General features: G+C 44.8%; 1 protein-coding gene across 3 annotated transcripts; it reads left to right on the top strand.

Annotated features, from left to right (window-relative positions):
- The first annotated feature begins 679 nt into the window (after positions 1 to 679).
- LOC136654431 (uncharacterized serine/threonine-protein kinase SBK3-like) lies at positions 680 to 17868 on the top strand. 3 transcript variants are annotated; one of them, XM_066631449.1, is made up of 4 exons: positions 680 to 982; positions 12628 to 12825; positions 15434 to 15636; positions 16115 to 17868. In XM_066631449.1, exons 1-4 carry the CDS (start codon positions 859 to 861, stop codon positions 16877 to 16879), a joined length of 1290 nt encoding a protein of 429 aa, XP_066487546.1. In that variant the 5' UTR covers positions 680 to 858; the 3' UTR covers positions 16880 to 17868. The 3 variants fall into 3 exon arrangements, with proteins under 3 accessions (XP_066487546.1, XP_066487547.1, XP_066487548.1); XM_066631450.1 differs by lacking the exon at positions 680 to 982 and adding an exon at positions 2455 to 2533; XM_066631451.1 differs by lacking the exon at positions 680 to 982 and adding an exon at positions 2519 to 2601.
- The last annotated feature ends 776 nt before the right edge of the window (positions 17869 to 18644 follow it).

The raw sequence follows: 18644 nt of genomic DNA, 5'->3' as shown, positions 1-18644 counted from the left end.
CAAGGGAAAGGTCCAACGTATCTTACCTTGCATGCTTATTTTCTTATAAACTGCCATTCACATCTAGTCTGTTCCTAAGGATTATTTCTCTACATGGTAAACATCTTCCAAATAGTTCTTGCATATTTCTGCATTGACCAGAACATTCAATATCTGATCTCTCTTGTTATCATTTGATGACTCACACCTGAATGCATGAACTACTCCTAGTAAAAGCATTACATAGAAGGCGATATCAAGTGTGATATGATGATTCTACCTGTGTATTTTGACCTGCAGTTGTCAGGCACTTCATGCGAATCATCATTTGATGCAGTAGTAACTGAATAATGAACATGTGTTTGTGAACTCCCTGTAAATTTAGCACTCTGTCCTGTTAATTAGAATTAATCTTGCTATCTGCATCCCCCCAAGTCTTGCTTTTTCTTTTTATTTCCATTTTTATCTTTCTGTCTCTCTTATCCACTGGCTATTTTTCATTTCTCCTTCTGGATTGCTAACCTTGTGCAGAGGACTTTGGTTTTGTGCAGTGTCTGACCATCCACTGCTCACAGGTAGAGGAACCCGTATTAGCCCTGGTGCTGTGCATTGTCGCCATCCATTCACTTCCCTCCCCTTGCTTCCCAGCCTATCTTTGGAAGCCTGCCCGGCTTGTGTCTGTGACACATGCTGCCTTCTTCTCACAGTGTGGGAGATTAGAACCAGTCAGGGCGGCCTCAGCGATCACAGGCACAACTAGCTCGCTGAGCACACAGAAAGCTCTTACTGTTTTGCAACTTTCTGCACACTCTGTGTGCACACACAGACACACACAGAGCTAGGGCCAGGACAGAAACAGGCAAGCGGGCACCAAGAACGATGTCACCTGGACAGACAGATACTATACCACAAAAGAGACAGACAGCAACAGGAGAATGGTCTGCTGTTGTATTTTCACAGTCTTCTGATATGGCACCAGTTCAGAAATGCCCCCAAGACCAAGGTAAGGTCTAGGAGAACACTTGCCTCAACCAACAGAGATAAGGGGTACATCTGCTGGTCCCCCACCATCTCTGTCTTTCTGCCTGCCTAAGCATGATGTTATGTTGCATTTAATTAGCTAAAATTTGTGTGCATTTGCAAATATTTTAGACTGAACTGCTCATTTGGCAGGAGGAGTTTTGTACATCTCAGCAGAGTGCATATTCTTAAGTTAATAATCACATGTCTGCATAATTTATTCTAGGCAAACTGGCTGCATAAGGACTTTTCTTTTTAAGTGCTTTTCATGTCTGAATGTTGTATTTCCTGTGCCTTTCTACTGAAAGGATCCCTGCTGTCTTCTGTGGTCTTTGTGTACTGCTTTCCTTGTTACCACTTACTCATCAGTGTAAGGAATAAATATTGTGCTGTTGGTTGGTTAGCAATTTTGTAGACTTGGATGAGTTCCAGAAAATATGCAAAAGTGATCATTCAAAACACAGGTTCTCACATTGTGTTCATGGTCGTGATAACCATAATCACATCTGGAGAAACTGTTGGGTTTCCTTGAAGTACTGGTTCAATCCTCTTTGCATCCTACATTTGTCAAACCATGAATTTCTTCAGAGTGATACCATAGTCTTTTGAGACTGAAGGTTGCCAACATGTACATAGACAAGGCACAGCTCAAGCAAGTCTGTTTATGTATCTGGAGGTAAGTCCACAAAGTTTCAGGCTGCAATCCTATACCCGATTACCTGTGTAGACATGCATAGGATCAAGCTATTGGAGAGCGTACTGCCGAGAAAGTGTGCTCAGGATCGCAGTTTTAGAAACAGTACTTCATTATATTTTTTTAAAAGGAAAACATAACTTTTATGAAGGCCAGATAACAGATGCCTACTAACATTAGACTAGATCTGTGAACATTTTCAGCTGTTTTTAAACGGTCAGTTCATCCTTTTTTGAAGTGCTAAATTCAAACCTTCTCTTAAAAAATATCAGCACCACACATGTGATAGTTGTTGATGAAAAGTGAAACATCTCAAAGCTCTAATTCCAACAACCAGTTCAGGTCAGCCCCACTGTAAACAAAACCTGTTGATTCGAAGGTTTGGGTCATGTGAAAACTTCCTAACAGTCAGCGGTAATACAGGAATACCTAATATGTCAAAAGAATCCTTCAGAATTTTGGAATATAGAAGACAAATTATTTCCTGTTAATATCTCATATTTTGAGTTTAGATTGAAACCCCCAAAAACATGTTATTTGAAGTGGTTTGAGGGCTCATTCAGCTCTTGTTACCTTTGCTTACCTCTACCTGAAATTTCTCTCTCTTCGTTGCCTTCCCCCATTGCCAATACAATAATTATAATTTATGTAGTACCATTGAGGTCCTGTCCCGATGTGTTCAGTGCACATCCGGATAGGGACCTCATCGGGATAGGGACCTTTTTGCTTGGGTCTTGTTGCTCTGTGCCAGCCAGTGTGAGCCTCATCTTGGCAGCATGCAAAGGGCCGTTGGGTGGGGGAAGAGGAGCCTCCGCATTCCGGCTCAACATCAGCGCCAAGGTAAGCCTTTTCAGCATGGGTCTGTGGCAGGCAGCACTCTGGCTCCATTACAGGTGGGACAATGGCAGGTAAGTCTAGTGTTGGGCAATAATATATCCTATCTTTCTTCCATCATGTAACTCAAGGTGGTCAACCATGCAGATAGTGATCACTGGCCATTTTATATAAGGGACTTGAGCATCCGTGGATTTTGATATCAATGAAGGGTCCTGGAACCAATTCCCCTGCATACAGAGGGACTCCTGCACCACAAATGCAAATGGATTTTGTAACATTATATCATGGCTTTTCCCAGAGAATCTAGGGAATTAATGTTGCTCAGGAAGCACTTCTCAGGAGGCAAATCTGGTCCTTTTCTTTATAATGCTCACTGTATTACATTTCATGGTAACATGCATGGCTCAATTAATGTAACTTTCATAACTTTTTGACATAAAGCATTCCTTTTTTACATAAACAAGCAAGCAAACAAATGTTTGAAAGCCTGCAGGGTCCTTTGTGATTACGTGTCTTTGTGGAGAAAACATTAACTCAGATTAATACATAACAATGTGCAAGTTGTTTTAGACAATACTTGAAGAACCAGTACCTCTTTGTGGGGTGAGGAGTGGGATGCCAAACTTCCATCTCCTCTTGCTGGTGCCTTTTTCCTCTTTTGCTAAACACAGGGGACATTTAATTTGAACCATCCTGTGAGGATCAAATTGCTCTTGCTTTCTTCTTCTTTGCCATATGTTTCTCTTATGGAAAGCTTCAGTGTGTTCAGTGAGAAGGACCCTCTGAAATCAGTGCCATTAAAAAACTATATCACTAGGTCATTATTAGGGGTGTTTGAAAATGGTTTTATTTTTTCACAGATTTTGTGATTTGAAAGGCTGAAAGCGGTGTTATGTGTCTTTATTCCAAGTTCTCATTGCAGTTCTCTTGGAATTGAAAGTTCTTATCAATTTTAAGGACTTTAAAAGTGTACTAGGTAGGTGATATAGTGTCAGCAGTTGCAGCCACAGTGTTATTTCCAACTGGAAAAGTAATCTATTTTAATTTCTGGAAAATATCTTAAACACCAAAATGCAGTGTTTTGTGTCCTAGTCAGCCCAAGCGCTGGGATTGGTATGTGCCAGCTGACTGCACCTGTCTGAGCCCACCTAACCAGGTCAGAGTGCAGGAAGGGAACATCCAACAGGAGAATTGCATTGGGCCAAGCTGAAGGATGCTTGTTTGTGTTTCAATTTGGCTCTGTAAGAGAAAGCATCTGTGCATGATCACCAGAATGCCCCAGCAAAGCCACTAAGACGAATTTTATTAAGGGGAACAAAGTTTCTTTTGGGCCCCTTTCTTTCTCTATTCAGATGTGAATTTGGCTCCCAGGCCCCCTTTTCTGGCTCTTTTTGGCTGCTAGGCCCCACTTTTGACCCCAGTTCCAAGATCAATATACCCCCCCTTGCAACCCCCTTCTTAGAACCCTGGGTATCAGAATGGTGTAATGGACTCCTTTGACGGATACTAGGGTGGGTTCAATTAGTGAACAGTGAAATTTAGACATGGTAGGGAATTGCTTTCATATTTGTTTTTACATTGGCTTGTATTTTGCTAAGATCTGTACCAGGGTACCACCAATGCCCAAGCCATTTTCTAAGCCTGTTTTGTTTTTATTTTGCACCTTGAATCATTCACCCCACCCTGTATTTTTATTTTTAACGTTTTAACCCTTTTCTGATTGTAGTTGGCCAAACTTGGTCAGAGCCTTGTCCAAGTCCTCCACAACACATGGCTTCACATTACCGAACAGGTGGTGCTAGGAGGAGGCTTTTGAGGATATTCTCTTTCTACTTCATTTTGTCTTTATGGCAGTAGTGGAGTCTACTGATTTTGGCCATTGCATAGGGGCAGATCAGGGGAAAGAAGGGAGACACAGATTTCAAGTTTCTTCCCCAATCACCATATGCCCCCCTACCCCAATAATCCATATACTAGTTTTTAGTGTATGGATCGGGTGTGAGAGGGTGGCTTGGATTAATTATCCTATGCCCCTCCCCTGCAATTAGTAAAAGGGGAAAAGTTGCTTTGGGAGAAGGAGCAGAAGTGCCTAATTCCATTCATCACCATGCAAAAAGGGGCTATCAAGTATTGTCTAAATAAACCAGTCCTGAATCAAGTAGTTAGAGATTGAAAACATCATTTCATCTTCATATCGTGATACATGAACACCTGGAAACGTCATTCTCAGGTTGAAATTTGCAAATGCGCAGGTACAGCTCTTCTAAGTGCAGCTAATATCACTCTATTGAACCTTAACATTTATTTATCTAAAACAAGTTCTGGGTGAAGACTTGGTGAGCCCTGGCTCAAATTAACTTCTGTAGGTAACAGATAGCTTGGGACTGTATTCAAATATCAGACCTTGACCATGTATTTATTTTTATCACACCCTTCATTTAGGGTGCTCAGAGTCCCATACATTCCCTCCTTTGGGCCCACAACAAGTCTATAAGGTAGGTTAGACTGAGAGATAGTGACCAATCCACCCAGTGAGTTTAGCAGCTGACCAGAGATTTGAACCTGGATTCCCCAGTGCTCAACCAACACTCTTGCCACTGTGGCTCTTAACTGAATATCAATTCCAATCACCTCTTTGTGGTCATGCATAGGTTGTGGCATGAGCAAAGGGCATTTATGGGCAAAAGGCAGTGGACTCAAACTTCATCTTCATTTCCAAAGGTATCATCAGGCAATAGAAAGGTAGGAGGGATTGGCTAAAAAACAAAACAAAACCCCAAACATTTCTTCCAGAGAGAATGTAATCCTGGCAGGCCAAAAAGAGCAAAAGCCAAACTTGTAGGCACAAGTCCATCAATATGAGCAGAGCAAGGAAGGAGAATTCTGTTGCTGAGGGATGTTGTCAAAGCTAAAAGGATCATTGAGTCCAAAGATGGATTAGACATATTCACAGTGGATCAATCAATCAACACCTACTAGCCATCGTGGTTCAAGAGAGATTAAACCAGCTCTTTGGTCTGAGACAGCTGGAAACTGAGAGAACAATAGTCGACTGAGAAACCTAAAGCGAGAGAGGCAATCTGTTTATCTTGGAATGGCTTGTCCATGAAATATGTATATTAAAACAAGTGGTGCAAAGATCTGATTTTCAGGTTTAAATGTTCAGTGCAATAAATAAGAGATCACATGTGCAAGCTGATTGTAGCCTGGCTTATTCTGTTGTTTTTTTTTGCATTTTTTTTTAAAAATAAAAGGACCTGAGTAAGGCTACATTAACTACATTTCTTCTGGTAGAATCAAATAAACTATTCTTGCATTTGGATTTTTTGAGCCAGAGACCAGACATTATTTCCAATAGTCTGACTTTTCTCAGAAGAATCAGGTTACAGAAATTCTTCTAATGGAATGGGTTCAAAAAATGATTTTCCTCCCATCTTTTTTGTGTCAGTGGGGTTTAGGATATGTGTGAGTGGTGGTGTGATTCCTCTGAGGGAAAAAGTCATGCTCTTTATAATCCACTTTGTATAAAATGTCTTAAATTTCCCAGTTCCTTTGTTCTAAAGGACAGGTGATTTAGGGCCCAGTCCTAAAGGCCCATAATGCTGGCACTGAGCTCCAGCACTGGTGCTAGGTGCTGTAAATGTGTTGTAAAGTATGTTTATGGCACCCTTGGAGGAAGGAGTGCCGGTGTCCAGGCAGTGCCAGTCGGTACTGGGCCCAGTGTTGGAAGGATGCTGCTTAGAGGAAGGTAAGGCAGCAGTGCAAGCTTTCCTGGTGGGGGAGGCATTCTGTGGCAGGGGGAGGGCAATGCCAGGGGGAGGAACCAGCCCAGGAGAGGGGTGAAACTGATGGAGGCCTCCTCTGCTGAAACCTATCCTCTGTGTCGGGCTGAAAAAACTGACATGGATGTTCTCAAGTCTGCACTGGCAAAAGAGCCAGTACAGACTTGAGAAGCCCCATTACGGGGCCTGTGTCCTTACTCAGCAGAAGGGAACAAATGCTTCCTGGCACCTGCAGGCTACAGCAGTTGCCATTTTTGTGCTGCTGTTCCTCTAGGCACTGAGAAGTTTAGGATTGATCTGCCCAACAGATTAACGTAAACTTGTACCCACTTTTAATTTTTTATTGTGAACAGTTTTTATTCTGAACATGCATGTACCTATGTATACAAGTTGGAGGCAATAACTTTTCCTCTCTTTCCCAATTTTCCTTTTCCCCTGCTTCATAGGACTGGATCATAGAAAAGGGGCAGCACTTGGGAAAATTATGGCAGGAAGTACTTGTATTCTCCCTCTCAAGTGTTTACCTTAGGGCAACAGCTTTGCTCTTCTCCATGTGAGTCACACGTGACTGGACCAGAACTTTCCATTGCAAAAATTGTGGATGCAAGGCTGGGGAGAAGTGATAACTCCTCCCCTCCCAAGAGAGTTTTCTAACTTATCTCCTGGAAAATGTTCTGCCCCAGGCATCTGCTTGGGTTATCTATTGGATTGAGCCAGCCTTAATTTAGACCAGGAAAAACAAATATTGTTTTACTTGGTTGGCAACCTTCAGTCTCGAAAGACTATGGTATAAGCCTACAGCACCCAGTATTCCCAGGCGGTCTCCCATCCAAGTACTAACCAGGCCTGAGCCTGCTTAGCTTCCGAGATCAGACAAGATTGGACATGTGCAGGGTAACAGTTGCACTGATGTTATTAGCAGCAGAAAGGTTATTGTTAACATTGGTTAGTTTAAATTGTTTATTAGCTGTCAGGGTCTCTTTCGAGACTGAAGGTTGCCAACCAACCATTAGCCGTATTGGTTGTATTGTGTGGTGTGAAGACTGAAAAACAAACGTGATATGGGAGATTCATAATTCAATCTCTCTTAAAAAGAAAAAAAAACACCCTCCCATCTTTAAAGCAATTTGGTTCTATCTTTGACTTGAGCACTGGAACTGTGTAGTGGGTGGGAAAGATTACTCCTTCCCACAGTATCGTTTTTCAGATCTAAATAATCTTTCAAAGCTATTAGCCCTGCAACTGAGGGAGAAAAAAATACAGGTATGATACTAGGATTCCTTTATATTTCCAGAGATATCTGACTGTAGATCTCCCATGCCACATCTGTTTTGGCCTTCATTATCCTTTCTTTCTTGCACTGGATGTTTACCTTTGTCAGACAGAACTTGCATCTGCAAAACCTGGAAAAAAAGCACTGAGTGACATTCCTGCAAAAGGGATGAATTCTGGGCAGCTAAAAAGAAATTAATGTTAGAAAATTAATGTGGTATATAAAAAACCTTTTAGCTCAGTTCATGAATCTCACTGGGATGTCATTGAGCAAGTCATAAAAACCTTGGGCTCAACTTGCAAATCTCTAGCCTTTGCAAAGAAAAACAAGAACAGAGTTGTAAAGCACTGTGTTTCCTAAAAGGTGTTGCAGGAATGGTTGTGTGGGATCCCTGTGCCAGCAGGAGACTGACTGAATTACCGGCCACATTGGAAGACTTGTGGTGGGGTTTAGTGTCTAATTTCTAAATTGAGAGGTGTGAAGAAGTCAATCTGCCCCACAGGTTCATTACCTCCTAGTAATCAGTAGGGAAACTGATTTTACTTGCTCAGTTGTGAAGGAAAGACACTTTGTGAATACTCAGGGGCAGGCTGTGGACTAGGTCCTGGTGGTGATGGGTCACTTTAAGTTTAATGTTTGGATGGAAGGGAATGTGAATTTTTTGCACTTCCGTTGTTGGGAATGGGATGAGGAGTGAATGTTTTGCAGAAGTAATTGTTGACCAGCCAGGCAGACAGGTAGCTGACACCTTTTCCCAACTGGCCCATATACTCTCCCTGTGGTGTGAAGAGCCAGTTCCACAGAGTGTGAGATTCTGCCACAGCAGGAGCTCTAATATCGCTGTGCAAGGGGAACCTGGCACCCACTACCCGGTCAGCAATTTCCTACAAGGAAAAGAGCAAATCCACACAACCCAAGAGTGCAAGGCACCCCCTTGCCTCCTCCTTGCACCTTTTTGCTGAGTGACACTGAAGCTGATGCCCCATAGAGATCTACACTATCTAATAAACTGTCCAGGCATCAGTTTTGTAGTGAGAGAAAACCAGGCCAGGTGCAATTTCTACCAGATGTGTGGAAGATTCAAACAAGCCTGAAAATGAAACTCTGTGCCTTAGAAATCCTTCTCCCTTCTCCTAGACGTGGAACACTAAGTTCTAAATCCTAACCCACTTTCCAGCACTGGCATAGCTGTGCCAGTGGAATGTGTGCTGCATCCTGCAGTCGGGGGGCACTCATGAAGGCCTCTTCAAAGTAAGGGAATGTTTGTTCCCTTCCCTTGAAGCTGCATTGTCCTTATGTTGGTGCTGGAAAGTGGGTTAGGATTGTGCCCTAACTTGGATAGTTTGTTTGTTGGCAACCTTCAGTCTCGAGAGACTATGGTATCACGCTCTGAAAGGTGGTTCTGGAACAGCGTCTAGTGTGGCTGAAAAGGCCAATCCGGGAGTGACAATCCCTTCCACACCGGGAGCAAGTGCAGTCTGTCCCTGGTCTGTCTCCCTGGCTATGGGCCTTCCTTCTTTGCCTCTTAGCCTCAGACTGTTGGCCAAGTGTCTCTTCAAACTGGGAAAGGCCATGCTGCACAGCCTGCCTTCAAGCGGGCCGCTCAGAGGCCAGGGTTTCTCACTTGTTGAGGTCCACTCCTAAGGCCTTCAGATCCCTCTTGCAGATTTCCTTGTATCGCAGCTGTGGTCTACCTGTAGGGCGCTTTCCTTGCACAAGTTCTCCATAGAGGAGATCCTTTGGGATCCGGCCATCATCCATTCTCACGACATGACCGAGCCAACGCAGGCGTCTCTGTTTCAGCAGTGCCTACATGCTAGGGATTCCAGCACGTTCCAGGACTGTGTTGTTTGGAACTTTGTCCAGCCAGGTGATGCCGAGAATGTGTCGGAGGCAGCGCATGTGGAAAGCATTCAGTTTCCTCTCCTGTTGTGAGCGAAGAGTCCATGACTCGCTGCAGTATAGAATACAGAATACAGGATAGTTTACAGATTGAGGAAAATACTGCCAGTCACCCTTGGTGTTTTCTACTATGCATCACGTACAGAATTTCCCATGGGAAATATACTGTATCTCAGAAGCTAACCCAGTTAAGGGAAATGCATGTATTTGCATTTCATCTTTTCTCCCAGGAGCTCAACATAGTGTACATGGCTGCTCCCTAATTTTATCCTCATAACAACCCCCCCCCCTTTGAAGTAAGGAAGGCTGAGAGAGTGTGACTAGCCCAAGGTCACCCAATGAGTTTGTAGCTCAGATCTCCTAGATTTGCATGTAATCACTGTACTACACAGGTTTTACAATATCGTTCAAGCAAATATTTTATACCCTTTGAAGATTCAGTTAATCTTTCTAACTTGAACTACACCTACAATGTTTGTTGAAGGATTTTTCTCAAAGTTTAAAAAAAACAAAACTCGCGGGGAACTGCATAAATGAATGTGGCCAAGAGATGTGTGAAGCTGTGGATGTGTGTGGTTGTGGATGGTAAGGCAAAGGCTTCAGAGGGTTTTCTATGCCATTTATGGCTTCTTTGTTGCTACTGTGTTAGCCAAAAATCCCTGTGTGATCACTGTCCTTGCCAGTGCGTTTTATGGTACCAAATTTGCAAACTGACTCATCGCTGACTCCTAAGCTCACTCACAAGTGGGAGTGACTTATGCACCAAGACTGATGGCTTATGCATCAAAGAGCTGGGGGAGATGCTGGGGGAGATGACTATGGTCCACAGGTTAATTAACTCCCTTCTCTTGGTTAAAAGGCTTCTGCTTCCAATCTCCATCCCACAATGACTGACAACCATGAGTATCAAGTTCTTTTGGTTTCATGAGAAATGACCCTGAATTTAGAAAGGCGGGCTTCCAAGCAACTTTTAACCCCATACTTCTTCTTGGAAATAAATTGTGCGGAGGCCAAATGGTTGCCCATCAAGTTTCATTCCATGGCCACATGAGTGTTCTTCCAAATCAGTGGACAAATCCTGGCCAGTAGAGCAGTAGCCAGGGTGGGCCTAGTGAGCACACTGCACCATCTGAAGCATAGTTTGGCCCACCTAAGAATTTGAAATCCCATCCGAAACTCTGGGGGGCAGACCCTCCTAGCAAGGAAGACAGTTCATCCTGCTTCACAGGTTGAATTTACCTTAGGCTGTTTGCAACAGCTATAAAGCAAACCCCACTGCTGAAATGCTAGTTCTGGTGGCAGGGAGGGGGGAGAGGATTGGGCCATAATTATTCTACAGTACTCGATTTAAGTATTAACATATGAAATGTTGTACGTTATACACCTGACTCCTCTAATAGCATCAATAATTGTGGATATTGGCATCAACAATAATAAGAGAATATAGATGTCCATTTCTTTTACAAACTAACTTGAAGTAGGAGAATTTGTTTCACATACTTGCCTCTCAATTGCTTTTGGCTTGAAACCAAAATCCTGGAAGCAGGAAACAAATGGCAACGGGACATGGGAACACAAGTTGTTAGGTGAGCACAGCATAAGCTGCTAGCTGTACTAACTGAACACATGGGGAAAACTCTGTCAACTGCCAACTCCCATTCTTGTTCCTTGGGCTGCAGATCTTTAGTGTTTGTCAGCCTCCCCTGTCCTCAGGCATTGCTTTAATTCCCGTTGAAGGTCTTTCTGGGATCTAAAACTGCAGAGTCACTTGCTACCACACACGTAAGCGGCATGAAGGGAATGTTCCCCTGCGGTGTGCGCGATAGCAGAAAGATGCCACTGTGCTGGCTCAGATCCAGTTTCCAGCAGCCCAGCCTGTTGCTGGATTGGCTCTTTGCACCCAGGGGTTATTTAACAATTCTCCTCTCCCCTCCCTTGTTTCAGTTCTCTTAGGATCATGTGTATCTGATTTCTGGCAATTCAGAGTAGAAACCACCAGCAAGGCCCTAACTAAATGAATGAGAACTGTGCAACACACAGGAGGGGCATTACACAGAAGAATCAGTGAAAGGCTCTGTGTTGCCAGATAATGCATTTGTATGAACTGCAATTATGCACTTCTGTCCTTTTGGTCTTAGCAGTTCCACCATGTCACTGTCTTATCTCAAGGAAGTCTCTCCAAGGAGCACAGCAGACACAGTCCTGGGCAGCAAAAACCCAAGGCAAATCCAAGGCATATCCACTGCTGCCCAACCTAGTGTAAAGGGGTGCAGGATTCCCCCTTCCACCATCTGGGCTTTTTCCAATCCACTTTCCTAGCAATACTTCAAGGGGGAAGCAGTCCACAATTAACCTAGAGTCTAGACAAACATAATCTGATGTTTTTGGTACTCATGCTGCAGGGGAAGAGGACACAAAATGGCTGCTGGCAATACGCTGCACATACTTCCATGTAGCCTATTATGACAGTGAAACTCTGTTCTGTTACCATAACACAGTGGATAGGATGAGACTGGAAAATGGTGAGGGGTCTGGTAACAAAAGGAATGGTTAAAGGAACCTGATGTGCTTAGTCTGGAGAAAACTAAGGGGAGACATGATAACTGTCTTCAAGTATCTGAAAGGCTGTGACCCAGAAGAAGGAGAGGATTTCTCTGTAGTTCCTAAGGGTGGGACTAGAACCAATGGGCTGAAACTACAGAAAGCTGATTCAGATTGGACATGATGAAGAATTTCCTGACTGTAAGAGCTGCCTGGCAGTGGGACAGTCTGCCTTGTGCAGTTACAGGCCATCTCTCATTGGAGGTTTTCAAGCAGCGGCTGGATGACCAACTCTCAGGGATGCTGCATCTTGCACTGAACAGGAGATTATAGTAGATAACCTCCAAGGTCCCTTCCAACTCTTGTTCTATGATACTGTGATTCTAAGGGCCTCAGAACCACTGGGTGCCTGGAGGCTTGAAAAGCTTGTGAACCTCCAGCCTATGGCAATCTGGCATTGGGCACCTGCCACCATGCGTAGGTTTTGGTTTGGGCCTCCACTGAGAAATGGCAAGAAGCTTAATTCCTGTCTAGATGCTTGGCACTTGAGGGTTTTGAGTTTTGTGAGCATCTTTCCCCATCTTCCCTTCTCCCTGCAGGCTCTGCTAGTGAAGAAGGCAACGGCTTGGCGGCAAACACGGAGGACACTGAGGACAATGAGGAGTTCTTGGAGCAGCTTATGTCCTTCACCTCACACAGCTTACTCCAGCAGGAGGTGGAGGAGAGATACAGCATCATCAAGGAGCTGGGCAGTGGCTCCTATGGACGTGTTTTACAGGTGCAGCACCTTGAGAAAGGTGAGGGGTGTGTCAAAGCCACTCCAAATCAGTGGGCAGAGTAAATATGTTTCTGTACATTCCTGTCTTGTTCCTTCTATGGGACTTGGGTCTATTGGTAAGGAAGCTCACCCTGCCTTGTCTTTTCGTTCCTTGTGTTGTAGGGTGCCAGAGGCAAATGAGGACAGGGCTCCTGTGCCTTTAAGAGTTGCAAAAAAAAAAAAAGCAATTCCAGCAGGTGCAGCTTTTCTCCTCCTTCCACAACAAGTTTCACTGGCTGAAATCTGCTTTTTGCCCAACTCCTGGAGCTCCAGCCTCCTTTGCCTTTGGCAGCCACCCTACTGAGCAGCCTGAAGAAAGCTTGCGCAGTGATGCCTTCTCTGTACCCTCTTTCCTGTTCCCCCAATGACCACTTAAGCTGGTTCTGGAAAATGAACCGGGTGATGTGTGGAGCCACTGGGCCAAAGCCTCATTTACCCCATGTTGGGACAGGGAAGCAGCCAAGCATTATTAACCAGCTCCTCCCTGGCTTTGCTGGAGTATTTCATCCAACCAGGACTGAGACTGAGGATATCCACACTACAGATTTCTAGTGGTCATTGTCTTCTTCCCTGGGTAGAGCTCTGGGAACTGTAATTCTGATCTGTTGGGGAGGATGCTGGGAATCTCTAGCATGGAATTCTCTGCAACATAAACAAACTAAGTATCCAGGATGTCCCAGTGAAGCAGTATAGCACCAATATCAACTTATGGGTTAGATATATTCAGTATGGTGTGCTTTGTCACCCCTCCCCCCACCTAGTATCTTTCTGTGAACATGTTTGTTTTACAACATACAACTCATTTATCCTCACAGCAACCCAGTGGTACAGTAGTTTAGCTTGAGAGAGCACTTTGCTCAGTGTGCCTGTAAATCACCATTATGGAGAAAACAGTTGATCGGATCAACACTTTAAAATTTCAGTATGGACTGGAGGGTACAGCCAAGTTGCTCGGGCCAACATTGGGTCATGGCTCCAGGGGCAGCCTCCTTCTGCCTTTAGGTTGACAACATTTGGGAATGGGAATAGCAAGAGTTATTGGAGATTTTTGTGTCAGGTGTCAAAATGTCTAAAACTATCATTGACTCTTGATAAGACAATTGTGAACCTTTAGTTCAAGGGAATGCATGGAAGTTGCGGTAGAAAGCCAGATTCATCAGAGTGCCCTCACGTCCAGGCTGGGGCTGACTTTAGCCTCAGAGACTCATGTCTCTTCTCCTGAAACCGGGTCTGGGCCTAGCCCTGGCTCAGTTCAAGTCCTGGCAAGGGCTCAGATGCAGCTCAGCCCAAGCTGCACCCTGCCCTTGTCTGGCTCATGAGTCCTGTAATTAATTAGCAGTGTCATCCCAGGCATGTGGATGACTGCCAGCAAACAGGTGCTGCGTTGGCAGCGCGCAGAAAACCCTCGAGGCGCAGTGGAGCAGCCGAAGCAGTGAGCTGACCAGTCTCACAGCTGTAGCAATAAGAAGCAAGGAAGGAGCCTGACCTGTCTATACACATGTGCAAGACTGAGCCAAACTGGACAATAGATTCAACTCAAATCCCAAACGCAGCAGCTCCAGGACAGAAAATCTGTTGCCCAGTGAAGGGAAGGCACATATTCTCTATTGTGACTGGCTCAATACTGCCGCCTCCTGGGGAGATACTGATTTACAGTTGTTAATTTCTAAAACGAGGATAGAACTCAACTTATCCTCCACTGTTTCTGAGATGGAGCCCCTTCCCCTAATCTAGGAGAGCTAGTTTCTTTCACTGAAGATGAAGGGCACCTTGCCAAGAGAACACTCAAACTGGGAGCTGGCCCCATTTGCAGACCAGTTGGCGCTACAGAAATGATAAGCCTAGCTTCAGATAGGTGGTCTGAGATGTTTTTATACACAATGGTTCCCAGGCATAGATGCATACGGTTACTTGGAATAGCTGTTGAGAATACCTAGTCCAAGTCCCTTCTCTAAGATGGAATCCTACCTTGGAACCCTCCACACACTAGTCAATGCCTGTTTGTCAAGAAAGCCCTGCCCCACCTGTTAAAGCCATTATTCCAGACAAGGTTGCTGTTTGTTCTTTTGCTCCTGATTGCTCCTGTGCCTTCAATTGCAGTGTTGCACTGCTGTGTGAGCAAGTGAAGCTTTCCCTGCAATTATAGTGAATCTCATAGGTGATGGGAAAAGCATCACCTGTTAAATTTCTGCATGTTCCTGTTAGAAACAGTGGAATAGAAAAAGGAGTCCTGGATCCACTGTTAAAAAATCATCAATTACCCTAAATTTGAAATTTTAATACTGTACATCTTGAATTTCTTGACCTGCGTCTCCACTACAGTCTGGCGTTCCCCTTTCCCACTTCTTGCTGCTAATTATAAATTTTCAGCAGCAGCATCTAGTCCATCTAATGCAATTTGTAAGCCATTTTGGCCTGGGTTGTGTGAATTCTGTCGTCTTTGCAGTGCCTGAATCTGGCACGTACTGAAGTCATATGAGTGTTAAATGGAAGAAGTAGGAGGTAGTTGCTGTGGTTGCTGATGTTACTGTGGCACCAAAGTGCCCCTTTGTTGTCCAGCTGCTAACATCTTTTCTTCTTGCTTGCAGGAACTTCAGAGGCATTGAAGCTGATGTCCAAGGAACGGACAGGAAAGAGGGAGTTCCTGCGGGAATACTGCATCTCTCTCTGTCTCACCTCCCACCATGCCCTTATCCGGACCACTGGCTTTGCTTTGGAGACATCCACACATTATGGCTTCACGCAGGAGCTGGCACCAGCTGGAGATCTCTGTGCCATCCTGATCTCAGGGGTATGGAGGGGGGAAACTTGGGGGGGGTATCTCCATGTTGCGGAGATAAACTTGTACAGGTGTGTTCTGTCTGTCTGTCTGTCTGTCTAAAGTATTGAGAACAATTGAATGCTCTGGCAGTGTGGCTTATTTTGAAAGTGGAGAGCTGAAGATCACAGGAGAATATAGTATTTCCATGTAAAATTTAAAAAGGGGTCACGGTGGACCTTCTAGCCATGATGTAAGACCAGCTTCCTCCTGGCTTTGCAATTTGAGTGGCAGAAGTGCATCCCATTACACTGAATGCTGGTTCCACTGTGGTCTTGTCCCCGTACGCACCCAATTCAACAGAGCTGTCCATTTTGGGTGTAATTTTTAAAGTACTCATGTACAGTATCCCTGTAGATCTTTATCTTTCACCCTGTTAAGGAGGGAGAAGCCGCCTTTGTTCAATAGGTTGTAATGCTCCTCTTCAACTCCCCTTCCTCTTTCTTCACAGGAAGGCCTTCCAGAGGTGCAGGTGAAGCGGTGTGCAGGGCAGCTGGCTGAGGCACTGGATTTCATGCACGGTCAGGCCTTGGTGCACCGAGACATTAAGCTGGATAATGTGCTGCTCTTCGATAGCGAATGCCGTCAGGTGAAGCTGGGCGACTTTGGCCTGACACGCCTAGAAGGCACACCAGTGGCTGCCATGTCTGGCACACTGCCCTATTCCCCACCTGAACTGTGCCTGCTGGAGGGCACTGAGACTCTAGCTCTGGATCCTAGCCTTGATGTCTGGGCTTTTGGGGTGCTGCTGTTCTGTCTCTCCACAGGCTGCTTCCCTTGGGATGTGGCAATGAGCCCTGACTCTCAGTATGAGGAATTTGGTATCTGGCAGAACCGCACTGTGCCAGGGGAGGCTCCAGGTCTGTGGAAAGGCTTCACCACTCATGTCTTGCACATGTTTCGCCGCCTCATGGCTATTGATCCTGACCGCCGCAGTCCTGCTATTGAAGTGCACAAATACTTACATGTGCCTTGGCGAGTAGATAGCCAGGGAGGAACACAGGAAGCAGGTACTAGTCATGGAGGGGCACAGGTAACTGATGCTAGTGCCTACCTCAAGGAAGACAATATTAACCTGGGCATCCAACCCAAGGAGAATTGTCCAGAACTAATCATTACTGAGAAAACCCATTTCATACAGATGGGTCCCAGCTCTGGAAGCAATTCCAGCTCACAGGAAAGCTCAAGGCTAACAGGGGTTGGGCTCCAGCCTTGAAAAAGCTCTTGACTGAGAAGATCACCCTTTTTGGTGAACAGGCCAAGCTAGGAGCCCAGCTCAGATTAAACTATGGTTTAGTACTATGTGAATAAGCTTAAGGGGGCCGCAGGCTTTCACCTTTTCCTGGGCAAAAGAGAAGCTTATGGAAGTGTCTGCTTCCACTTAAAAACTAACCACAGTTCCACACGATGTACAAATTTGGAAAACTGTTTTGTTAATTAACTGGAGTTAGAATAAACAAAGATATCAAAGGAGGATCAAATTGTGGTTATCAATATCAGTATCTATGGTTATCAATATCAATAAGGATATCAAAGGAGGATCAAATTGTGGTTTTATAGCCTGACTTGTTCTACCTTTAGATAATTAACAAACTGCAGTTTCCCTGAGTTTGAGAGTAATGTAGGACTGCAGGCTTGCTTTCTTCTTCCATACAATGCAGAAGGGAAGGAAGAGTATGTGAGCCTGTAGCTTCTTTGTCTCATTCACACAGCACAAAACAATGGTTTTCTGTATTGTTTGGATTAGGTCAGGCAGAGGCAGTGCAACCAGGAATGTCTCCTGATGCAATCTTTGGTCCACTGCCTCTGCGCTACAAATAAACCAGAAATGCTTACCGTGCACCTTGTGCCCTGCCATCAAACTCAGAAGCTTGAGATTCTCTAGTTTTATTTATTGGGACAGCACAAACAAAGGAACTTCTTCATTCATGCTGTCCCACACTTCTGGGTGTGGGTCATGTCGTGAGAATGGATGATGGCCGGATCCCAAAGGATCTCCTCTATGGAGAACTTGTGCAAGGAAATCGCCCTACAGGTAGACCACAGCTGCGATACAAGGACATCTGCAAGAGGGATCTGAAGGCCTTAGGAGTGGACCTCAACAGGTGGGAAACCCTGGCCTCTGAGCGGCCCTCTTGGAGGCAGGCTGTGCAGCATGGCCTTTCCCAGTTTGAAGAGACACTTGGCCAACAGTCTGAGGCAAAGAGGCAAAGAAGGAAGGCCCACAGCCAGGGAGACAGACCAGGGACAGACTGCACTTGTTCCCAGTGTGGAAGGGATTGTCACTCCCGAATTGGCCTTTTCAGCCACACTAGACGCTGTGTCAGAACCACCATTCAGAGCGCGATACCATAGTTTTTCGAGACTGAAGGTTGCCTACAGAGACACTTCTGGGTTTGATGACAGTGCTCGAGAAGCATGGTAAGGAGGGAATGATCTGCTTCTTGCTTGGTTGGAAGGGGGTTGGAAGGAGTTGCCACCCCAGGAGTTGCCACAGTGGGTTGGAAGGAGTTGCCTGTGGTGGCAGACCTGGGATGAAAGGCATACCGAATCCTCCACCTCCTTGAACTCTCACAATCTGCTTCTCCTGAAACCTGCATCGTCTGACCAGCCTTGAAGTCAAGGAGGGAGGATTTAGTTTGATGAGGGGAGTTTTCAGGAACATTAAGTGAAGTAGTATCAGTCCCCCTCTCCCGACTACTGCTAAGACCAGGGCAGCCATTCAGTAGGTAGAAAGACCTATTTCCTGGCCAGAAGTGCAATAATGATATCAGTATCACAATGTCCTTTCCAGCAACCCAACAAGAAAATTGCTGGAAAAATTCAACTTTCGTGTTTTGTATATCTAGCATTTGGAGTTGTAAATGTAGTGATTGATGCAAGATAATCATTTGGTTTGTTGTAATAATGAGCAGCCCAAGATATTGTATTTACCATTATTTTGTTGATTGTTGGTGGACTTAACTATAATAAAATTTTTA

This window comes from Tiliqua scincoides, chromosome 5 (genome assembly GCF_035046505.1).
Source record: "Tiliqua scincoides isolate rTilSci1 chromosome 5, rTilSci1.hap2, whole genome shotgun sequence".
NCBI lineage: Eukaryota > Metazoa > Chordata > Lepidosauria > Squamata > Scincidae > Tiliqua > Tiliqua scincoides.
Note: the sequence above shows the minus strand (reverse complement) of the source record. Positions and strands in the feature narration are given on the sequence as shown.

Coding starts and splice junctions, on each gene's coding strand:
- LOC136654431 (XM_066631449.1), top strand. CDS start 859: ATGTCACCTGGACAGACAGATACTATACCACAAAAGAGACAGACAGCA. Junction 983..12,627: donor GAAATGCCCCCAAGACCAAG/GTAAGGTCTAGG, acceptor TTCTCCCTGCAG/GCTCTGCTAGTGAAGAAGGC. Junction 15,637..16,114: donor GTGCCATCCTGATCTCAGGG/GTATGGAGGGGG, acceptor CTTTCTTCACAG/GAAGGCCTTCCAGAGGTGCA.